This window comes from Scyliorhinus torazame, chromosome 1 (genome assembly GCF_047496885.1).
Source record: "Scyliorhinus torazame isolate Kashiwa2021f chromosome 1, sScyTor2.1, whole genome shotgun sequence".
In the NCBI taxonomy this organism is placed as follows: domain Eukaryota; kingdom Metazoa; phylum Chordata; class Chondrichthyes; order Carcharhiniformes; family Scyliorhinidae; genus Scyliorhinus; species Scyliorhinus torazame.
Genome location: NC_092707.1, coordinates 19,905,993 through 19,926,817, shown reverse-complemented (window position 1 = coordinate 19,926,817; position 20,825 = coordinate 19,905,993). Strand labels below are relative to the sequence as shown.

The 20,825-nt window shown below is 46.8% G+C and overlaps 1 protein-coding gene across 1 annotated transcript in view; it reads right to left on the bottom strand.

Annotated features, from left to right (window-relative positions):
* The window catches only part of pi4kab (phosphatidylinositol 4-kinase, catalytic, alpha b), a 345,324-nt gene that overhangs the window by 261,474 nt on the left and 63,025 nt on the right, over window positions 1–20,825 (bottom strand). The window contains exons 10-14 of the mRNA XM_072473986.1: window positions 17,491–17,587; window positions 13,055–13,246; window positions 8,070–8,170; window positions 3,726–3,855; window positions 1,006–1,129 (exon numbers count right to left, since the gene is read on the bottom strand). Coding sequence (XP_072330087.1) covers window positions 1,006–1,129; window positions 3,726–3,855; window positions 8,070–8,170; window positions 13,055–13,246; window positions 17,491–17,587 — 644 coding nt within the window. The remainder of the gene's footprint in view (window positions 1–1,005; window positions 1,130–3,725; window positions 3,856–8,069; window positions 8,171–13,054; window positions 13,247–17,490; window positions 17,588–20,825) is intronic.

Here is a 20,825-nt window from a genome sequence, read left to right as displayed (position 1 = left end):
GAATCTGTCCGGGGTGCGTGGGGTCCTTAATTATGCTGGCTGCCTTTCCGAGGCAGCGGGAATTGTAGAGTCAATGGATGGGAGGCTGGTTTGCGTGATGGACTGGGCTACATTCACGACCTTTTGTAGTTTCCTGCGGTCTTGGGCAGAGCAGGATCCATACCAAGCTGTGATGCAACCGGAAGGAATGTTTTCTATGGTGCATCTGTAGAAGTTGGTGAGAGTTGTAGCTGACAAGTGCAAGGAAAATAGCTGCTGTGCTTGCCAATATAACAGTAACTATGTATCATGTGTAAATCCCTAATTTTAATGCACGTTGGGACGTCCAATGAATGGATCATGTGATTATATAAATGCAAGTTCTCTATTCATCCCAGAAGAGGCCCTTCGGCCCATTGAGTCTGCACTGACATGTGAAAAACACCTGGCCTGCCAACCTAATCTCATTTACCAGCACTTGGCCCATAGCCTTGAATGTTATGACGTGCCAGATGCTCATCCAAGTACTTTTAAAGGGGGGGGGGGGGGTTTAGCTGGCTGGACAGCTGGTTCGAGATGTAGAATGAGGCCAACAGCGTCTGTTCAATTCCCGTACTGGCGGAGGTTATTCATGAAGGCCCCTCCTTCTCAACCTTGCCCCTCGTCGGAGGTGTGGTGAAATCACTCCCAGTCATCTCTCCCCCTCAAAGGGGCAAACAGCTACGGTCATCTGGGACCATGGCAACTTTACTTTATAAAGAATGTGAGGCAACCCACCTCTACAACCCTCCCAGGCAAGTGCATTCCAGACCATCACCACCCTCTGGGTAAGAAAGTTTTTCCTTGCATCCCCTCCCAATAAACCTTTGGCACCTCACCTTGAACTTGTGTCCCCTCGTGACTGACCCTTCAACTAAGGGGAAGTGCTGTTCCCTGTCCATGCCCCTCATATATGCTTGTACACATCGATCAGGTCACCCCTTTATACAGCAATGCTCCTGCATAGATGGCTTGGATTTTTCTTACCTACAAATGTTGTCTATAGCAATGTCCCTCAGCTGTTCATACATAGATGGCTGGTTTTTCTTCGGGGTTAGCACAGTTGCCTCCAAGTGCTCATTTGTTACACTTATTTTAATGTCGGCACCTCCTTTATAGGAACAAAATTGCACTGTTATGGGAAATACAAAAGTCTCCAAGGAAACTACAAATGAGGCCATGTACATGGTTCAGCAAAGCTTTTTTAATTCCGCCACTAAAAGTGGGCAAAGGTAATGTTTTTGCTCACCGTTTGCTATATTGTTGATAGACAGGCAGACTACTTCAAAAATAACATCAACAAAATTTGGTTGACAGATAGTGGGCTGGATTCTTCACAGCCCCCCCGCCGAAATCGGGGATGGAGAATGGTCCCCGGAGAATCGCTCAGGAATCGCTCGCGCGCAACCTACGCGGCGCAGCTAGGGGGCCATTGACAGAGCCCCCCCCCGCATGATTCTCCGCGCAAAACTGGCCGAGGTCCCGATGGCGTGGTTCTAACCATGTATCGGCTGTCAGGAACCTTGGGTATCGGCTGTCGGGAACCTTGGGTGGCGGCTGCGGACTCAGTCCGCGGCCACCCTGGTGGGGGGCGGGGGGGGTGAGCGATCACCGCGGGTCCTCATGGACGGCCAGGGGAGCGACCGGGCGGTACAGATCCGTGGGCGCACGCGATCTGGGGGGGGGGGTCTACATTTTGGATGATGGCCCGCGGTCCGAGTCCGCCATCGGCACAGCACGGCCGCTGCAAGCCGCCGTGCGCGGACTCCTGACCGGATGTGCGGGGCCCTGTATCCGTAGCCAGAGCTGCAAGAAGCACTCTGGGGCCCTGCCAGCCCCCTGCAGGTAGGAGAAACGCTCTTGACTTTCTTAAGGAAAGACGAGAGTGAAACCCCCGCGTTTTTACGCTGGCGTGGGGACATAGAATTCAGCCCAGAGTATGGCCCAAGGAAGAGCTAACATCCACAAAGATGCAGATGTGTTCTTTATAATTCATCTGGGAGGAACCGTGACCTAATTAAAGCGGATCTAGATCCTGTATTTCTGAAACGATCCATTAACATTGAGAAATAGGACGACTTGACTGGTTTTTACCAAGTTGTGGGTTGTTTGGTTTTTGAATGGTGCACGTGGTTTTACAATGTTGTGGACTATCTCAGCTGCAATGGTGGAATTTGTCACAGCTATCAAAAATGAAGAGTGGAGTCTTCAGAGCAGGTTCTGGGATGTGAATTGGCCTGAAGCCTCCTCAGTGAGATGGAAGCTCGTAAAAAGAAACAAATTCTCAGCTTTGTAGTTACGGCGCACAGGTCTTGAGGCGCAGTGGTAGGGCCCTAGGCCAGAAACTCTGGATTCAAGTCCTGCTTCAGCCTGTAAATCTTTTCAATACACCGGATGGCAGGTGGCAAGAGGAGAGTTTCCTGGTCAGCCATATCGCAGAGCGCAATGGCAAAACCAACGCAGTACTTTGCCAAGCTAAATCATGTGCCGACCCAATGGACCAATAGACGTCCATGGTCACTAATGCCCTCTTAGGGCCTGGTAAATGGAGGAGTTGCAGATCAACCAGGCAGGGAAAAGCCTCAAGGAAGAGCTGTATAATTGTTGAATTAACACTGCATGATAGCCGGTGTGCTCAATTGAGTGATCGCTTTATTTGCAGTAATTCTGTATTCCTGCAACAGACATTTACTTGAAACTTGCTTACACTGTCAACTTAAAACAGCTTAAATTATACAGAATATAACAAAATGAGGAGGCTGTTGCAGCAATTTTCACCACTGTGTACTGCATCCGGCGGCACGGTTTCCTCCAATTTCATAAAATCATCGCATTACAATGCACAAAGAGGCCATTCGGCCCATCGTGTCTGCACCAGCCCTTGGAAAGAGCACCCCTCTAAAGCCCACTCCTCCACCCTATCCCCGTAACCCCACCTAACCTTTTGGACACTAGGGGGCAAATTAGCATGGTCAATTCACCTAACCTGCAAATCTTTGGACTGTTGGATGAAACCGGAGCGCCCGGAGGAAACCCACTCAGACACGGGAAGAAAGTGCAAACTCCGCACAGACAGTGTTCCGAGGCCAAAATTGAACCCGGGTCCCTGGCGCTGGGAGGCAACAGTGCTAACTGCTGTAGCACCATCCCACAAGTCCCGAAAGGCGTGCTTGTAAGTGAATTGGACATTTTAAATTCTCCTTCAGTGCTGGAGTGTGGCGACTAAGGGATTTTCACAGTAACATCATTGCAGTGTTAAAGTAAACCTACTTGTGACGCTAACATAGATTACTATTATGTTGATTGGGACATATGGGCGGCGCGGTGGCAGTGGTTAGGACTGCTGCCTCACAGCGCTGAGGACCCGGGTTCGATTCTGGCCCTGGGTCACTGTCCGTGTGGAGTTTGCACATTCTCCCCGTGTCTGCATGGGTCTCACCCCCAACACCCAAAAAGATGTGCTGGGAAGGTGCATTGGCCACACTAAATTGCCCCTCAATTGGAAAAAAGGAATTGGGTATTCTAAATTTATTTTTTAAATATGTTGCTTAGGACATGTTAGGCGGGTATCTCCTCAATGCCTCTGCCAATAAAAATAATTTCTTCAATTTTGCTCACAATGTTTTTTTTCCCCAAACGAAGGCCATTATAACATTTCACAAATTTGCAACTGATTATATTCGCACACGAGTTAAGAATCCAGTTACCTGAATTGTACTGACTGTGATATTTGTACACCTTGACAAGCACTGGTGAAGGGATCAGCAAAAAATCTCTGAGCGATGTTGTGACGGAATGAACTGCAACAGGGAATCGCTCACACAAATGTCCCAGGCCCTGGTTGGATAAAAGAAAATATTTTGAAATGCATGCAATGACGCCCAAAGCTAGGCGATTGGCACAAACAAGCAAAATAACTGCAAAGAAAAAGAAAACCCACTACAAAAACTGATTTGATAATAAAGCTTTTGCATTTAGAATCGCCAGGCAAAGGAAGAGGGCTAGGCAGGCAGTGCAGTAATCTCCTGTAGCTATTCCCTTGTAAAACAGATATGCAGCTTTGGATACTGGTGAAGGGAATGGCCTCTCAGGGTAAAGCAGCGACTGCCAATTTCGTATACCATGTTGGCTCTGCTGCGTAGGGGAAGAGTAAATGATATGGATATAAATATTTGTTGGGGGATTCAATTGTAAGGGGAGTAAATATTCGATTCTGTAGCCACAAAGGAGACTCCAGGATGGCATGTTGCCTCCCTGGTGCTAGGGGCAAAGATGTCTCAGAGCGGCTATATGACATCCTGGAGGGATGAGAGTGAACAGCCAGTGGTCGTGGTCCACATCGGTGTCAATGATATAGTTTTTTTAAAAAGGGGGAGGTCCTAAAAGCCGAACATAGGGAGTTAGGAAGCAAGTTGAAAAGTAGGACCTCAAAGGTAGTGATCTCAGGATTACTGCCTGCGCCACATGCTAGAAATAGCACAATGTATAATGTGAACAGGTGGCTGGAAAGATGGTGCAAGGGGGAGGGTTCAGATTCCGGGAACCATCGGCACCAGTTCTGGGGGCGGTGGGACCATTACAAATTGGATGGGTTAGACCTGGAAAGGACCAGGGCTGATGTCCTAGCATGGGTAATTGCTCATGTAGTTAGGGAAGGTTTAAACTAGAATGATAGCGGGTGGGAATCGAAGCAGGGTGACAAGGGAAAGAGAAACAAGGACAGTAAAAAAAAAGAACAGTAAAATGATAAAATGGTAGACAGGGTAATCAAGGGCAAGAAGCAAATAGGGCCACACTACAAAGATAGGATGATTAAAAATGGCAAAAGACAAGCCTAAAGGCATTGTATCTTAGTGCACAAAGCATTAGGAGTAAGATAGATGCACTGACGGCACAAATCAAGGTAAATGGATATAATCTCATAGCCATTATGGAATCATGATTACAAGGAGATCAAAATAGGGAACTTTACATTCAGGAATATTTTACCTTTCAGAAGGACAGAAGGGAAAAAAAAGGCGGTGGGGTAGCACTGTTAATAAGAGATAAAATGAGAACAGTTGTGAGAGATGATCAAGACTTGTATGATGTAGAGTCTAGGTAGGGCAGAATGGTAGCACAGTGATTAGCACAATTGCTTCACAGCTGCATCCCAGGTTCGATTCCCCGTTGGGAATAACGGGGAGAACGTGCAGACTCCATGTCTGTGTGGAGTCTGCACGTTCTCCCCGTGTCTGCGTGGGTTTCCTCCGGGGCTCCAGTTTCCTCCCACAGTCCAAAGATGTGCAGGTTAGGTGGATTGGCCATGCTAAATCGCTCTCGGTGTCCAAAATTGCCTTTAGTGTTGGGTGGGGTTACTGGGTTATGGGGATAGGGTGGAGGTGTGGGCTTGGGTAGGGTGCTCTTTCCAAGAGACAGTGCAGACTGAATGGCCTCCTTCTGCACTGTAAATGCTATGAAAAATTTGGGTGGAGGCAAAAAACAGCAAGGGAAATAAGACATTGGTAGGAGTAGTGCACAGACCCCCACAAACATTGCAGCAAAGGATATAAATCAACAACTACTCGAAGCCTGTACAAAAACATAGAGCAATAATTATGGGTGACTTTAATCTTCATGCTGATTGGGTTAATCAACTTGGAATGGGTAGCAGTGACAACAAATTCATAGAATGCATTAGGGACAGTTTCCTCGAGCAATAAGTCATGGAGACAACCATGGAACCGGCTATCTTGGATCTGGTAGATGAATTGGCCACGCTAAATTGTCCCTTAATTGGAAACAAAGGAATTGGGTACTCGGGAAAAAAACGTAAGCTTTTCCCTCACCATTGTCCCTCCTTCCCTCACCCCACTAGGGCCATCTGTTTCTTGTTCCAGGTTGCCCTTTGACACACTGTTTACCTTTGTTCTGCCATTAGCACATTCTGATCTCTTAATGGTCCACTATCAGCACCCTTCTTAGTCTTTATCGCCACCATTTCCATTCCCTTTGTCTTTCTGTCCACAACATCTTTGTCAATCTCTGCCCATCGCTGACCCTCTCGCCTGCTCCACTGCTCACACACCCCACCCCACAACAGTATAAAGCTGATCGCATTTTTATATCTCCCCAGCTTTGACAAATTGTCCAGTCTTGAAGCGTTACCTCCCTTTTCTCCCCACAGATGCTGTCAGACCGGCTGAGATTGTCCAGTATTTTCTGTTTTTGCGCCAATTCATGAAGCATGTTAGAATAGCAGAATGGTTGTGTGCGATCATTTTACCAATTCCTGGGTGTCCTTAGTAATATCAATAGAATCCATACAGTGCAGAAGGAGGCCATTTGGCCCACTGAGTCTGCACCAACCCTCCGAAAGAGCACTCTACCTCGGCCCGCTCCTCCGCCCCAACCTTGCGTACTGATCATGTCTAATCCACCTAACCTGCACAGCTTTGGACTGTGGGAGGAAACCGGAGCACCCGGAGGAAACCCACGCAGACACGGGGAGAATGTGCAAATTCCACACAGTCACCCAAGGCAGGAATCGAACCCGGGATCCTGGCCCTGTGAGGCAGCAGTGCTAACCACTGTGCCATCTTGCCACCCTTACCTCCTCTAGTAAAGGTCTTGCAGCTACGCACACTTCCTGTCCACAGAAATTTACTTCTAACTGTCATGTTGCTATACCTATTTGCATATCCATATTTCCCATTATACAACACTAACCCAAACAAACCTCCCATGGTCAATTAACTGATTTCAGTCAGGTGTTATGGGCCAGGGTTTAGAGAACCCCCAAAGTGTATCATGGAGTTCCCCTGACCCACAATTTTTAATAGATTGTGGTATGGGGAGCACACGGCCCACTCTACAGGTGTGGTACAGCAGAATTGGAAAAGTATTTTTCAAAGCAAAACAATGTTTATTCTATGAACTCAAGTTAACCTTTTTAAAACATAGTGAACATCTTAGCAATCATTTAGTCAAATACAACCCCCATACCAAGTAATCCTTTAAGCTTTCCTTTTAACATCCGTAAGACTTAAAACAACTTTCAAAAGAAGCACATGAGGGTTACATTCACTACTGAGAACATTTATAATTCTGAATTCACCAAATGATCAAGAGATAGTCTTTTGATGGCAGAGAGAACAGCAGTACACCTGCTTGGTCTGGCTTCAGCTCCAACACTGAAAACGAGACTAAAACACACCCTGCAGCAAACAGCCTAAAACGAAAGTAAAAAGCTGACAGACAGCCCAGCTCCACCCACACTTTGACATCACTGATAAACACCCATTTCTTAAAAGTACATTTCTTAAACACCCATTTCTTGGTCTCTGGGCTAAAGAGGAGAAACAATAGCTAGGGTTTTCATTATCGATCGGAATAGTAAAGTATTTGTCAATTTTGCACTCCCTCCCTAACAGCACTGTAGGTGTATCAACACCACATGGACTGCATCTGGTCGCCAGCGAAAGCCTTCATCTCTTGAATAAATTTAAGAAAAGCAATACGCACAACAAACCTCCTGTTAGTCAGTAGTGATGACCGATTTAGAGCATCACATTGTATAGAAAAACACCCTATATGCTATCCTCGGTTGGCAATAGGACGACAGACTAGCAATGGAAAGGCAGGTCTTCAGAACTTCCCAAAGTGTGTCACGCTTGTGTTTACTTTGGAAATGCAATTAGTTCTTGCTGGGAAAGGTACCAGTCAATTGGCACTGCTGGTTCCCACAAACAGCAGTGGTGAGAGTAACTAGTTATCGGTTTTCCTAACATTGAGGATTGAATGTTGGTCAGGATACCAGAAGAACACTTTTTTCTTGGGAGAGTGCTGTAGGAACTTTTACATCCATGAAAACAGGGAAGTGGTTTAACATTTTCTCCAAAAGACGACTTCTCCAACGGAATGAAGTGTCAGCCGAGATTAGGTGGCCAAATCCTTCGCGGAGGTCTTGAACCCACCACCTTTTGGTGCCAATGCCAGAGCGGCACCAACTGAGTCTGACACATTATAGAACATATCATTCCTTTATCGTAATTTTTAAAATGTCAACATACCTGCAAACAACAAATCAGCAGGGGCATGTGCGACAGAATTATTTTACTAGAAGTCTTCGACTGCAGCTTCTCTGAAAGCTTTGAGCAAAGATTTTCTGCACCTATATTAAAAGAATTCTACAAGTTAAACCTCTGACAAAATAGGATTTACTCTGCTGCAACCATAAACCTGGGCTATGTTACTATCATACTTTATGTACTCATTACTCTCAAGTATCACTGCATCCATAAATTGCATTGAAAAATCTGTATCTTTAAAATATCAATAAGTAAACAAATAATTCTATATGTTTATATCTTCCTATTAAAACTATGGATATCAATAAATTGTTCAGCAAATCTATATGTATCCAAAATACAAGGTATACAAATTAAAATATACTAATTTTAAGATATATATATTGTTACGACACCGTAGGCTAGTGCGCGATCAATTCCAGCCCCATGTGCCCGGAGTCACAACACAAGTAAGTTAACCAGTAATTCTCAGAAAAATTCCCGAAATCTTTGGCCGTGGCTCGCCAATAATTATAGTCACCAGGTTTGTAAGTTGAAACACCATTACTGTTTATTTACAACAAGATTAATGTTGAAATACGCAGCAGATACAGTTGGTTAAGTGTTAACAAGTATCTAACTTGTATTAGAATTTACACACACACATGCAGACGGGGGTGGGGGGGGGAACGTAAATGAAAGAGAAAAGAGTCTTTGCTTCAAATGGTGGTTTGCAGCTTTCTCCACGGTATGCTTGTGGATTAAAGTCTCTGGTTTACAGCCTGCAATGACCTACCTTGTAGTTAAGCAATATTGCTCACAGCTTCTCCTGGAGAAGCATCTTGCTTCACATTAAACTTTGCCTCAAGGCCTCTGCCTTTTCTGGAGAGTGAGTGATCAGATTCTGGACCTTCTCTGCCCAGCCTGTAATGGTTCTCCTGTCACCAGATTCATCCAGACTTCTGCCAGTCCAGAAAGTGTTTTTCCGGAGAAAAACGGAGTGGAAAGAGAGTGGGTCTTCTCCCGAAACTGAAAGCTCCTTACGTCTCTGAACCATTTCAGTAGAATCAGATCCAATCACCACCCGTTGCCGGGCAGAGCACAGCCTTTTGGGCCAATTCATTGGTCATCAGTTGCACCAATCAAACCAAGGCAAAACTGATCTCTCCTGCTGCTGTAATGGTCTGCTTGAATTAAAGGCACAGGCCACTTGCAGGCTGCTTTGCCTTAAAGTCACAGATCCATTAATCATCTGTGGATCAAAAATGTAACAGTAAAAATAAAAGAAAGGGGAAATAAAGGAATAAACAGGAACACACAGGAAGGACCTTAACAATATAAAATAACTCTTCAGGAAGTCGATTCATAAGGAAGTGGAATTCAACATGTCCAATTTAAATGGTAGATAGACCCAATAAAACAAAATATTGAATCATAGAGAAGAATATTCTAAAGTGCAGAAGGCCATTCAGCCCATCGAGTCTGCACTGACCGCCTCAAAGAACATCCTACCTAGGCCCACAATCCACCCTATCCCCATAACCCAATAATCCCACCAAGCCTTTTGGACACTAAGGGGTCATTTTTATCATGGCCAATCTACCTAACCTGCACATCTTTTGCCTGTGGGAGGAAACTGGAGCACCCGGAGGAAACCCACGCAGTCATGGGGGGAACATACAAACTCCACACAGTCAGTGAATTGAACCCGGGTCCCTGGCACTGTGAGGCAGCAGTGCTGACCACTGTGCCACTTTTCCAGCCGGTGCCGCCAACAGCAACTCCACGCCACGGGTGGTGCAGAAAATCCCGCCCATTATCGTTCACGTTATAAACAGGTTGAAAGGCGTCAAACGGCACATCATGTGTCAACTGTTGAATGACACAATGGGTGGCCTGAGCAATGGGCCAAAGATAAAATCAAAGTGGAGAATGTGAGCATTGATCCCACTACAGTGGTTAGCACAGTTGCTTCACAGCTCCAGGGTCCCAGGTTCGATTCTCGCTTGGGTCACGATCTGTGCGGAGTCTGCATGTTCTCCGCGTGTCTGCGTGGGTTTCCTCCGGATGCTCCAGTTTCCTCCCACAAGTCGCGAAAGACGTGCTTGTTAGGTGAATTGGACAGTCTGAATTCTCCCTCTGTGTACCCGAACAGGTGCCAAAGTGTGGCGACTAGGGGCTTTTCACAGTAACTTCATTGCAGTGTTCCTAAGCCTACTTCTGACAATAAAGATTATTATTATATTATCTACCAACTGCTCCACAATGTTGATAACTGCAATACCCAGTCTGGTACTGGACCAGGTCTGATGCCTACATTATGCCAAGTTGTTTCGTCTCAGATAAGGCAGCAGTAAACTGGCAGCTTCCAAATCGCTGGGGGAGAAAAAAAAAATCAACCAGGATTTCCCTCCTACTCATTGCTTATCCAATGACCCCGGCTCAAAAGTAACAGCCAAAATAGATAACAACGGTGAATCCCCTCCACAACTGAACAGCTTACCCACACTTGATTTTCCTGTCCACGTGGAGATGGGGTTGGATGGTGGGGGTGGGGGGGATAAAAGGTGTAGTGTTGGGAAAACAGGGGGCTCCGTAATATATTCCTAGTACCGAAGCTTCCCAGCTGTGGGTTAGAAAGAGGATCAGCTGCTTGCACCAGAGGCGGGCAGTTAATTTGGGTGATTGAGGCCCCACTATGGACGATTTTGCAGCCGCCCCAGCAGTTTAGAGGAGATGGTGAGATACTGGTAATATTACTGAACTAGTAATTCAGAGGCCCAGCATAACACCTTGAGGTCATGGGTTCAAATCCCACTATGGCAGCTGGAGAAATTTGAATTCAATTAGTACAATCTGGAATATAAAGCTAGTCTCAGTAATGGTGACCAGGAAACTATCATTGCTTGGCGTAAAAACCCATCGAGGTCATTAATATCCTTTTGGGAAGCAAATCTGCCATTCTTTTTTTGTTTTTAAATTAAGAGGACCCAATTTATTTTTTGCAATTAGGGGGCAATTTAGCGTGGCCAATCCACCTAGCCTGCACATCTTTTTGGGTTGTGGGGGCGAAATCCACGCAAACATGGGGAGAATGTGCAAACTCCACACGCATAGTGACCCAGAGCCGGGATCGAACCTGGGACCTCGGCGCCGTGAGGCTGCAAGGCTAACCTACTGCGTCATCGTGCTGCCCTGAAATCTGCCATTCTTACCTGTCTGACCTGCATGTGGCCAGACCCACACCAATGTGGTTGAATCTTAACTAGCCTCCGAAGTGGACAAAGACGTCACTCAATTCCAAGGGCAATTAGGGATGGGCAACAAATTATCATAGACTTTACAGTGCAGAAGGAGGCCATTCGGCTCATCGAGTCTGCACCGGCTCTTGGAAAGAGCACCCTACCCAAGGTCAACAGCTCCACCCTATCCCCATAACCCAGTAACCCCACCAACACTAAGGGCAATTTTGGACACTAAGGGCAATTTATCATGGCCAATCCAACTAACCTGCACATCTTTGGACTGTGGGAGGAAACCGGAGCACCCGGAGGAAACCCACGCACACACGGGGAGATGTGCAGACTCCACACAGACAGTGACCCAAGCCGGGATCGAAGCTGGGACCCTGGAGCTGTGAAGCAATTGTGCTATCCACAAAGCTACTGTGCTGCCCTGAAATGATGGCCTTGCCTGCGGCACCCACATATCCCAAGATAGAGTGGAGAAAATACATTTTGCCCCCCACCCCGCATGAAGAGGCCACTAGCTCAATGGAGGCAGCCTCGTGGTGGTACGCACGTTGGGGGGGGGGGATGCATCAGAACCAGAGATTCCATGACTTATTGTCAGGGTCACACTGCTGGAAAGGGTGGGGCAGGATCCCCATTTGGACCTGGCGCTGTCCTGAAGCCTGAATGAATATCCAGTTCCTTGTCCAGAACCACAGGTGAAAAACGGCCAAATTGGTGAAGACAATGAAAATTTACCTTCATGGAAATGTATCTCAGTAAAGAGAGTCGTTTAAGAGGAGGAAAGTTATAAAAAGCTACTGATAACATTTAGCACTGATATCTTTCTTTTGAAAAAGGATCCATCAAAATGTTTAATCTTTGTGAGAACAACATAAAACTTGGCCAATATTTTCAGCTTGATTTAGCCAGTTAAAAGAAAAGAAGTATTGCACATGTTACGACACCCTGGGCTAGTGCAGGGTCAATCTCAGCCCCACTTGACCCAGAGTCATACCACAAATGACTTCACCAATCAAGTCACATGCACATGCGCACACGGGTGGAAAGGGAGAGAAAAAAATCTAAGTAAAAGAAAGAGTCTTTGTTTCAGATGGTAGTTTTTAGCACACCTGCTTGCAGGTTAAATTCTCTGTTTGCAGCCTGTAATGGTTTTCTCTGAGATTCATTCATTCATTCTCTGCAATTTTAGAAATGCAGCAGTCACAGCCTCTCTGGAGAGAGAAAGCAGATCCTGGTCTTCATTTGCAACCTGCAATGGTTTTTCCATAGATTAATTCATTCAGGTTCTCTGCAGTTTTAGGAACACAGCACTCACAGCTTTTCTGGTGAAATCACGGAGGAGAAAAAGTAGCAGAACCTTGTTTCAGTTGACTCCTTGGGACTCTGAAAATCATTCCACTGGGATAGGATCCAATCACCACCTGTTACTGGGTAGAGTACGGTCTTTTGGACCAATTCAGTGGCCACCAGCCAATCAATCAAACCGAGTCCCACCCCATCTCTCTCGTGTGACAAGTCTGAAGCTCCTGTTCAAACCAGCAGAGACGAGCAGAGCGTTCTCTCCTGCAACTTCTGAAATCTGTTGCCTGCCTTAAAGACACATGTCCATTCGTCATCATAGATAAAAATTAATAACACTAAAATAATGGAAGGGGAAATAAGGGTAAACAGGAAGGACCCTTACATACAGCAAAAGAGAAAATATGGGATTTCTGAACTTGAAGTAATCTCTACCTTGCTCATCCTTAACGGCCCACACCATTAAATCCACACATGCCGCATTTGCTTGACACCTGAGCTTCAGGGGGTTAAAGTCATGATGGATATAGTCCGTATCATGCAGGATCTTCTGCAGTTCCGACTGGCTACTGTTAAACTGCTCGAGCACAAAGTCATGAACCTCTTTCACAAATGCAGTCTGGAGATCTGTGAGGGCAAAAGTGAGGAATGATGAAAGCACAGCAAAGAAATGGATTTCGGCAACCGAATTTAACCGAGCTCTCAAAAACACAGATTCATCGGTGTGTAGCATCACTCTGTTGACAGGCAGCAATATACAAACGGTACTGATACCCTATGTAGGGTATATGCTGAATGAGAGATCTATATTTCTCCCTCTTTAAAACAGCCATACAAAATTTTTTGTTAATTGCATTCACCTATTCGCACATTATAAACAAACTATATCTTAACATAAAGGCGGTACAGTAGCACAGTGGGGCAGCACGGTAGCACAGTGGTTAGCATGGTTGCTTCACAGCACCAGGGTCCCAGGTTCAATTCCCGGCTTTGGTCACTGTCTGTGCAGAGTCTGCACTTTCTCCCCGTGTCTGACGTGGGTTTCCTCCGGGTGCTCCGGTCTGAATTCTCCCTCAGTGTACCCGAACAGGCGCCGGAATGTGGCACTTAGCGGCTTTTCACAGTAACTTCATTGCAGTATTAATGTAAGCCTATTTGTGACAATAATAAAGATCATTATTATTAAGTAAACCCAACACGATCCTTTGTTGCAGCTCAAAAATATTAGTTTTAAATTTGGTTCTGGCAAATGAGGATGTGGCATTGCACTCACATCGGGAAATTCTGGCTGATCACTGTGCAAATTCCTGTTTTAGATTGCAACATTCAGTGATTACTTTTACGATAATGAGGTAGGCTCGCTGGTATTACAACAGAGAACATCTGTAAGCTATTCTAGATGGTGCAGAAAAGTTTGAATGATTTTAACAGTCACTTGCTTCCAAAGAAACATCAATCCTTTGAAAGATGCTGCAATATTCATTATTCTTTATAGCCAGTGGATCTCACATGCATGGCTTGTGGTTAGAAAGTCTGCACTACCCGTGATTTTATAATTCATGTAACTCAAAAGTATTATGTTACTGCGGTAGTTATCTTTAATATGGAGGGGGAAGGGAGGAGAGCACCTGCATTTATACGGCATGTTTCACAATCTCAGGCCATCCCGCAGCCAATCAAGCACCTTGAAAATAAAAATCACGGTTCCAATTTGGGAATAGTGCATCCAATTTGAAAATTGCATCCTCTCAGGAAGTTTGTTCCGGACTCCAACCACCTTCTGGGGGAAAATATATTTTCCTCACATCATTTCTGCTCCTTTTGTCCACCATTTTGAATCTGTGCCCTCTCGTTCTTGACACTCTCTCTCTCTCTCTATCTCGGGAACAGCTTCTTATTACTGACCCTGCCCAGAGCTTTGACAAAGAGTCATTGGACTCATAATGTTAGCTCTTTTCTCTCACTACAGATGCTGTCATACCTGCTGAGATTTTGCAGCATTTCCTCTTTTGTTTCAGATTCCTGCATCCGTAGTAATTGCTTATATCCAATTTGCACACAGCAAGGTTTCAACAAACAGCTTGCGATGAGGCGGCGCAGTGGTATTGTCGCTGGACTGGTAATCCAGAGATCCAGAGTCATGGGGACCCGGGTTCAAATCCCGGCATGGGCGAAATTTAAATTCAATAAAAAAAGTCTGGAATTAAATGTCTAAAATGAACCCATTGTCTATTGTCGTAAAAACCCATCTGGTTCACGAATGTCCTTCAGGGAAGGAAATCTGTCGTCCTTATCTAGTCTGGCCTACACGGGACTCCAGGTCCACAGCAATGTGGTTTATGCTTTCAGATATGGGCAATAAATGCTGGCCTAGTCAACGTTGCCCACGTCCCATGAACAAAGAAAAAATACTCAGCAGGTCAGGCAGCATCTGTGGAGTGAGGAACAGAGTTAGCATTTCAGGTTCATACCCTTTCACCAGAACATTAAAAATTAGGGATGAAGTAAGTAGAGCAGGAAAAAGATGGAATAATCAAAAGGGAATGCCAGTGATAGGACGGAGAGGACGAGAGATTAAATGACCAAAGCAATGATGGCACAAGGTAAAGGTGCAAAGTGCTGGATCAAAAATAAGCGGATCTAAAGGGGGTGCAAACCAAAAGAGCAGAATAATCCCCAACAGCTGCTGTCTGAAAAATGGGGCCAGTGGTTACGAGTTGAAATTGTTGACCACAATGCCTCTGAATCACAGAATCTTTGGTGTACAAAGAGGACATTCAGCCCATTGAGTTTGTGCTGTCTCTCTGAAAGCGCAATTTTATCTCGTCCCACTCCCTTGCTTATCCTTGCAGATGATTTTTTTTTCAGATATTAATTCCCTTCTGAATACCTCGATCAAACCGGCCTCCACCACCCTCTCAGGGAGTTTCTTCCAGACTCCAGCCACCCCCTGGGTGAAAAGATTTTTTCCTCACATCACTTCTACTCCTTTTGCCCACCATTTTGAATCTGTGCCCTCTCGTCCTTGATGCTCTCTCGAGAGGGAACTGCTTCTTATTATTGACCGTGCCCAGGCCCCTCAGGATCTTGAATATTTTATCAAGTCTCCTCTCGGATCTCTCCAAATGGAGAAAATCAAATTCGCCATCCGAGGATCAGACGACGGCTTCCACAGAACGTGGGAGCCATTCACCCAATTGTTCAGAGACCTGTTTGTGGCCAACAAACAAGCGGAAGAATAGCCAAGAATCAGGGGAAAGTAGCCAAAGCATGAGAGGGAGAGATAGACCGGGGGGGGGGGGGGGGGGGGGGGGGAGGAACAGCTAAATCTAAGAGGAAGGAAAGGCGAGCCACAAGGAAAGGCGAGCCACAGCAGGGGGGGGGGGGGGGGGGGGGCAGAGGGAGGAGACGGAACAATAGAGGAGAGCGAGGCAGGGGGAGGCAGGGAAACATTAACAAACTTAACGTCCACAGGAACAGAGAAAACGGGGAAGACGGGAGGGCCGCAGAAGCGGAAGTGCGCAGAAGGGGAACGAGACAGCAGGGGCAGCACGGTAGCCTTGTGGATAGCACAATTGCTTCACAGCTCCAGGGTCCCAGGTTCGATTCCAGCTTGGGTCACTGTCTGTGCGGAGTCTGCACATCCTCCCCGTGTGTGCGTAGGTTTCCTCCGGGTGCTCCGGTTTCCTCCCACAGTCCAAAGATGTGCGGGTTAGGTGGATTGGCCATGATAAAAATTGCCCTTAGTGTCCAAAATTGCCCTTAGTGTTGGGTGGGGTTACTGGCTGGGTTATGAGGATAGGGTGGCGGTGTTGACCTTGGGTAGGGTGCTCTTTCCAAGAGCCGGTGCAGACTCGATGGGCCGAATGGCCTCCTTCTGCACTGTAAATTCTATGATAATCTATGAGACGACAACGGCAGCGAACTCCGTCTGGGAGAAGCAAGGGACGACAACACCACGAACAGATGCCTACTTATATGTGTAAATAATTTTGCCAAGTGTACAGAGCTGCTGCTGTTGAGCGGGGGGCATAATACTGTCCGATGGCTTCTCAGAGAAAATTTAAACGTCAGCAGCAGCAGCGACCCGTAGGGGAGTGGGGGTGAGTGCTCCGTTGGGAGGGTGTGGGAAGACTGAGGCGCAAGGGGTCACGTCTAGTTAATTGCTATTGTATATTCTCTTTTTGCACTATGTTAATGTTCACTCTATTTTGCTGAGTTAGAATTACTATTTATGATGAAAAACTTTGCAAAACTTTAATTTAAAAAAAACATTTTTTGCTGGCATTCCTTTAGTGCTGCATGGAAATGGTGACCTGCCTCCTAGTCCACACCCTTTACCTTTGCCTCTCCTTAACCTCAGGTGGGACCAAATCCCCCCATTCATTGGAGATACAAATTCCCCCTTGCATTGTCAGAAGATACCATAGCATAGAACATAGAACAACAAATATACAGTGCAGAAGGAGGCCATTCGGACCATCTAGTCTGCACCTCCACCCTATCCCCCGAACCCAATAACCGCTCCTGTCCTTTTTGGACACTAAGGGTAATTTATCATGGCCAATCCACCTAACCTGCACGTCTTTGGACTGTGGGAGGAAACTGGAGCACCCGGATGAAACCCACGCAGACACGGGGAGAACGTGCAGACTCCGCACAGGCAGTGACCCAGCGGGGAATCAAACCTGGGACCCTGGATCTGTGAAGCCACAGTGCTAACAACTATGCTACCGTGCTGCCCAACTAGGGTAATTAAGACCATAAACTCCAGGAAGATGCCCGTACACTCATTCATTTCAGTATTCCAAGGGCGTTCAATTCCAGGACTTTAATCAATCTAATAAATACCATTACTAAGAGAAGCTTACCTTTCATGTGATATAAAGTGTCTCTCAACATTTTAAACACCACCACGTAAAGAGGATCACTGAAGTTTCGGTAGTACAGATCCAAATTAGCATTTGCCTAAAAGTCAAAATAGATCGAACAATTATTGTGATGCCATTTAAGAAAGTAAAGCATGTTTTTTGACGCTGTTCAGATAAAAACCCTTGAAAATCAATGTTTCCAGCTCGGATTCTTTCCGTGAAATAACCACCATGCAGAGCTCACATCCTCAGATGGACTGTAGATATTGTGTGTTAACCGGCCAAGAGATGTGTGACATCTTTACGCTTAAGTCTTTACAGCACAGATGTAGGTCATATGCCCATCATGTTGACTCTTTGAAAAAGCTATCCAATCAATCCCAATTCTGCAGTTTCTTGCAAACCTTTGCTTTTCAGGTACAGGCTGGATTTCCTTTAGAAAGTCATCGTGGGGCCTGCTTCCACTAGCCTTTCAGACAGTGCACTCCAGATCACAACGTATCTCAGTAATTCTTTTTTTTTTATAAATACATTTTATTGAAGTTTTTCAAACAAAGATTTTCCGTTTTTACAACTTAATAAAGGAATATACATTAAACGTTATTTAAATAATATATTAAACTAACAACAGATGGAAAAAGAAATAAACAAAAAGCAAATATCAACAACTAACTAAGAAAAAGCAAGAACACGGAATAATCCTCGCCCCTCCCCCCCGGGTTGCTGCTGCTGTCTTTTCTGTTTTTCCATTATCGTTCCGCAAGATAGTCAAGGAACGGTTGCCACCGCCTGGTGAACCCCTGAGCCGATCCTCTTAACGCATATTTTATTCGTTCCAGTCGTATGAACCCTGCCATGTCGTTTATCCAGGCCTCCACGCCCGGGGGCTTCGCTTCTTTCCACATAAGTAGAATCCTTTGCGGGCTACGAGGGACGCAAGGCCAAGACGTCGCCCTCTTTCGCCTCCTGCACTCCCGGCTCTTCTGCAACCCCAAATATAGCCAACCCCCAGCTTGGTTTGACCTGGACCCTCACCACCTTTGAGATCACTCTTGCCACACCCTCCCAGAACTCATGCAGTGCCGGACACGACCAGAACATGTGAGTGTGGTTCGCCGAGCTTCCCGAGCACGTCCCACACCTGTCCTCCACCCCAAAAAACCTGCTCAGTCTTGCTCCCGTCATATGCGCTCTGTGTAGAACCTTAAATTGAATCAGGCTAAGCCTGGCACACGAGGACGAGGAATTTACCCTACTTAGGGCAACTGCCCACAGCCCCTCCTCAATCTCTTCCCCCAGCTCCTTTTCCCATTTTCCCTTCAGCTCCTCTACCAACGCCTCCCCCTCGTCTCTCATCTCCCTGTATATTTCGGACACTTTACCTTCTCCAACCCATGCCCCCGAAATCACTCTATCCTGGACCCCTTGCGTCGGGAGCCGCGGAAATTCCCTCACTTGCATGTATCGGAAAGCATTCCCTGGTGGCAACTTATATTATTCTTCCAATGCTCCCAAACTCGCAAACGTCCCATCCACAAACAGGTCCTTCAGCTTCCTAATTCCTGCTCGCTGCCAACATTGAAATCCCCCATCTATCCTCCCCGGGACGAACCTGTGGTTATTCCTTATCGGGGACCACACCGAGGCACTCGTCACCCTCCTATGTCGTCTCCACTGCCCCCAGATCTTCAAGGTCGCCACCACCACTGGGTTTGTGGTGTACCTTTTCGGGGAGAACGGTAGTGGCGCCGTCGCCAGCGCTTTTAGGCTTGTTCCCTTACAGGACGCCGTCTCCAACCGTTTCCACGCCGCACCTTCTTCTGCCCTCATCCACTTACAGACCATCGACACATTGGCAGCCCAATAGTAGTCACTCAGACTCGGCAGTGCCAATCCCCCTCTGTCCCTACTGCGCTGCAGGAACCCCCTCTTTACCCTCGGGGTCTTTCCCGCCCACACAAAGCTCATAATGCTCCTGTCTATTTTTTGAAGAAGGCCTTTGTAATCAGGATGGGGAGGCACTGAAACACAAAAAGAAACCTCGGGAGGACCACCATTTTAACCGCCTGTACTCTGCCCGCCAATCACACTGGCACCATATCCCACCTCTTAAAGTCCTCCACCGTCTGCTCTACCAATCGCGTCAGGTTAAGTTTATGTAGGGTTCCCCAGTTCCTGGCCACCTGAATCCCCAGGTATCGAAAATTCCTTGCTACTCTCCTCAGCGGCAGAGCATCTATCCCCCTGCCCTGTTCCCCGGGGTGCATCACAAAAAAAGTTCACTCTTTCCCATGTTTAATTTGTATCCCGAGAACTCTCCAAACTCCAAGTATCTGCATTACCTCTGGCATCCCCTCTACCGGGTCCGCCACATATAGCAGCAAATCGTCTGCATATAGTGACACTCGATGTTCCTCTCCCCCTCTAAGCACCCCCCTCCACTTTTTAGAGTCCCTCAGCGCTATGGCCAATGGTTCAATTGCCAACGTGAACAGTAACGGGGACAGGGGGCACCCTTGTCTTGTACCCCTATGTAATCGAAAGTATCCCGATCTTTGCCTGTTTGTAACGACGCTTGCCACTGGGGCCGCGTACAAGAGTCTAACCCATCTGATGAACCCCTCCCCGAACCCAAATCTCTTCAGCACCTCCCACAAATAGTCCCACTCCACCCTATCAAATGCCTTCTCTGCATCCATCGCCACCACTATCTCTGCCTCCCCCTCCGGTGGGGGCATCATCGTCACCCCCAGCAACCTTCGTACATTGGCATTCAATTGTCTCCCCTTAACAAACCCTGTCTGGTCGTCATGTACCACCCCTGGGACGCAATCCTCTAACCTTGTCGCCATCACTTTGGCCAGCAGTTTGGCATCTACGTTTAGGAGGGAGATGGGCCTGTATGACCCGCACTGCAGCGGGTCTTTGTCTCGTTTCAGGATTAGCGATATCGTCGCCTCCGACTTTGTCGGGGGTAATGTCCCCCTTTCCTTAGCCTCATTAAAGGTTCTCGCCAAAAGCGGGGCCAACAGGTCCACATATTTCCTATAAAATTCCACCGGGAACCCATCTGGTCCCGGGGCCTTCCCTGCTTGCATGCTCCCGATTCCTTTGATCACCTCATCCACCTCAATCTGCGCCCCCAGACCTGCCACTGCCTGCCCCTCCACCCTCGGGAACTCTAGCTGGTCCAAAAAGTGTATCATTCCCTCTTTCCCCTCCGGGGGTTGGGACTTGTACAGCCTCTCATAGAATGTCTTGAACACCTCGTTCCCTTTCCCTGCTCTCTGCTCCATCTTTCCCGTTTCGTCCCTAACTCCTTTAATCTCTCTCGC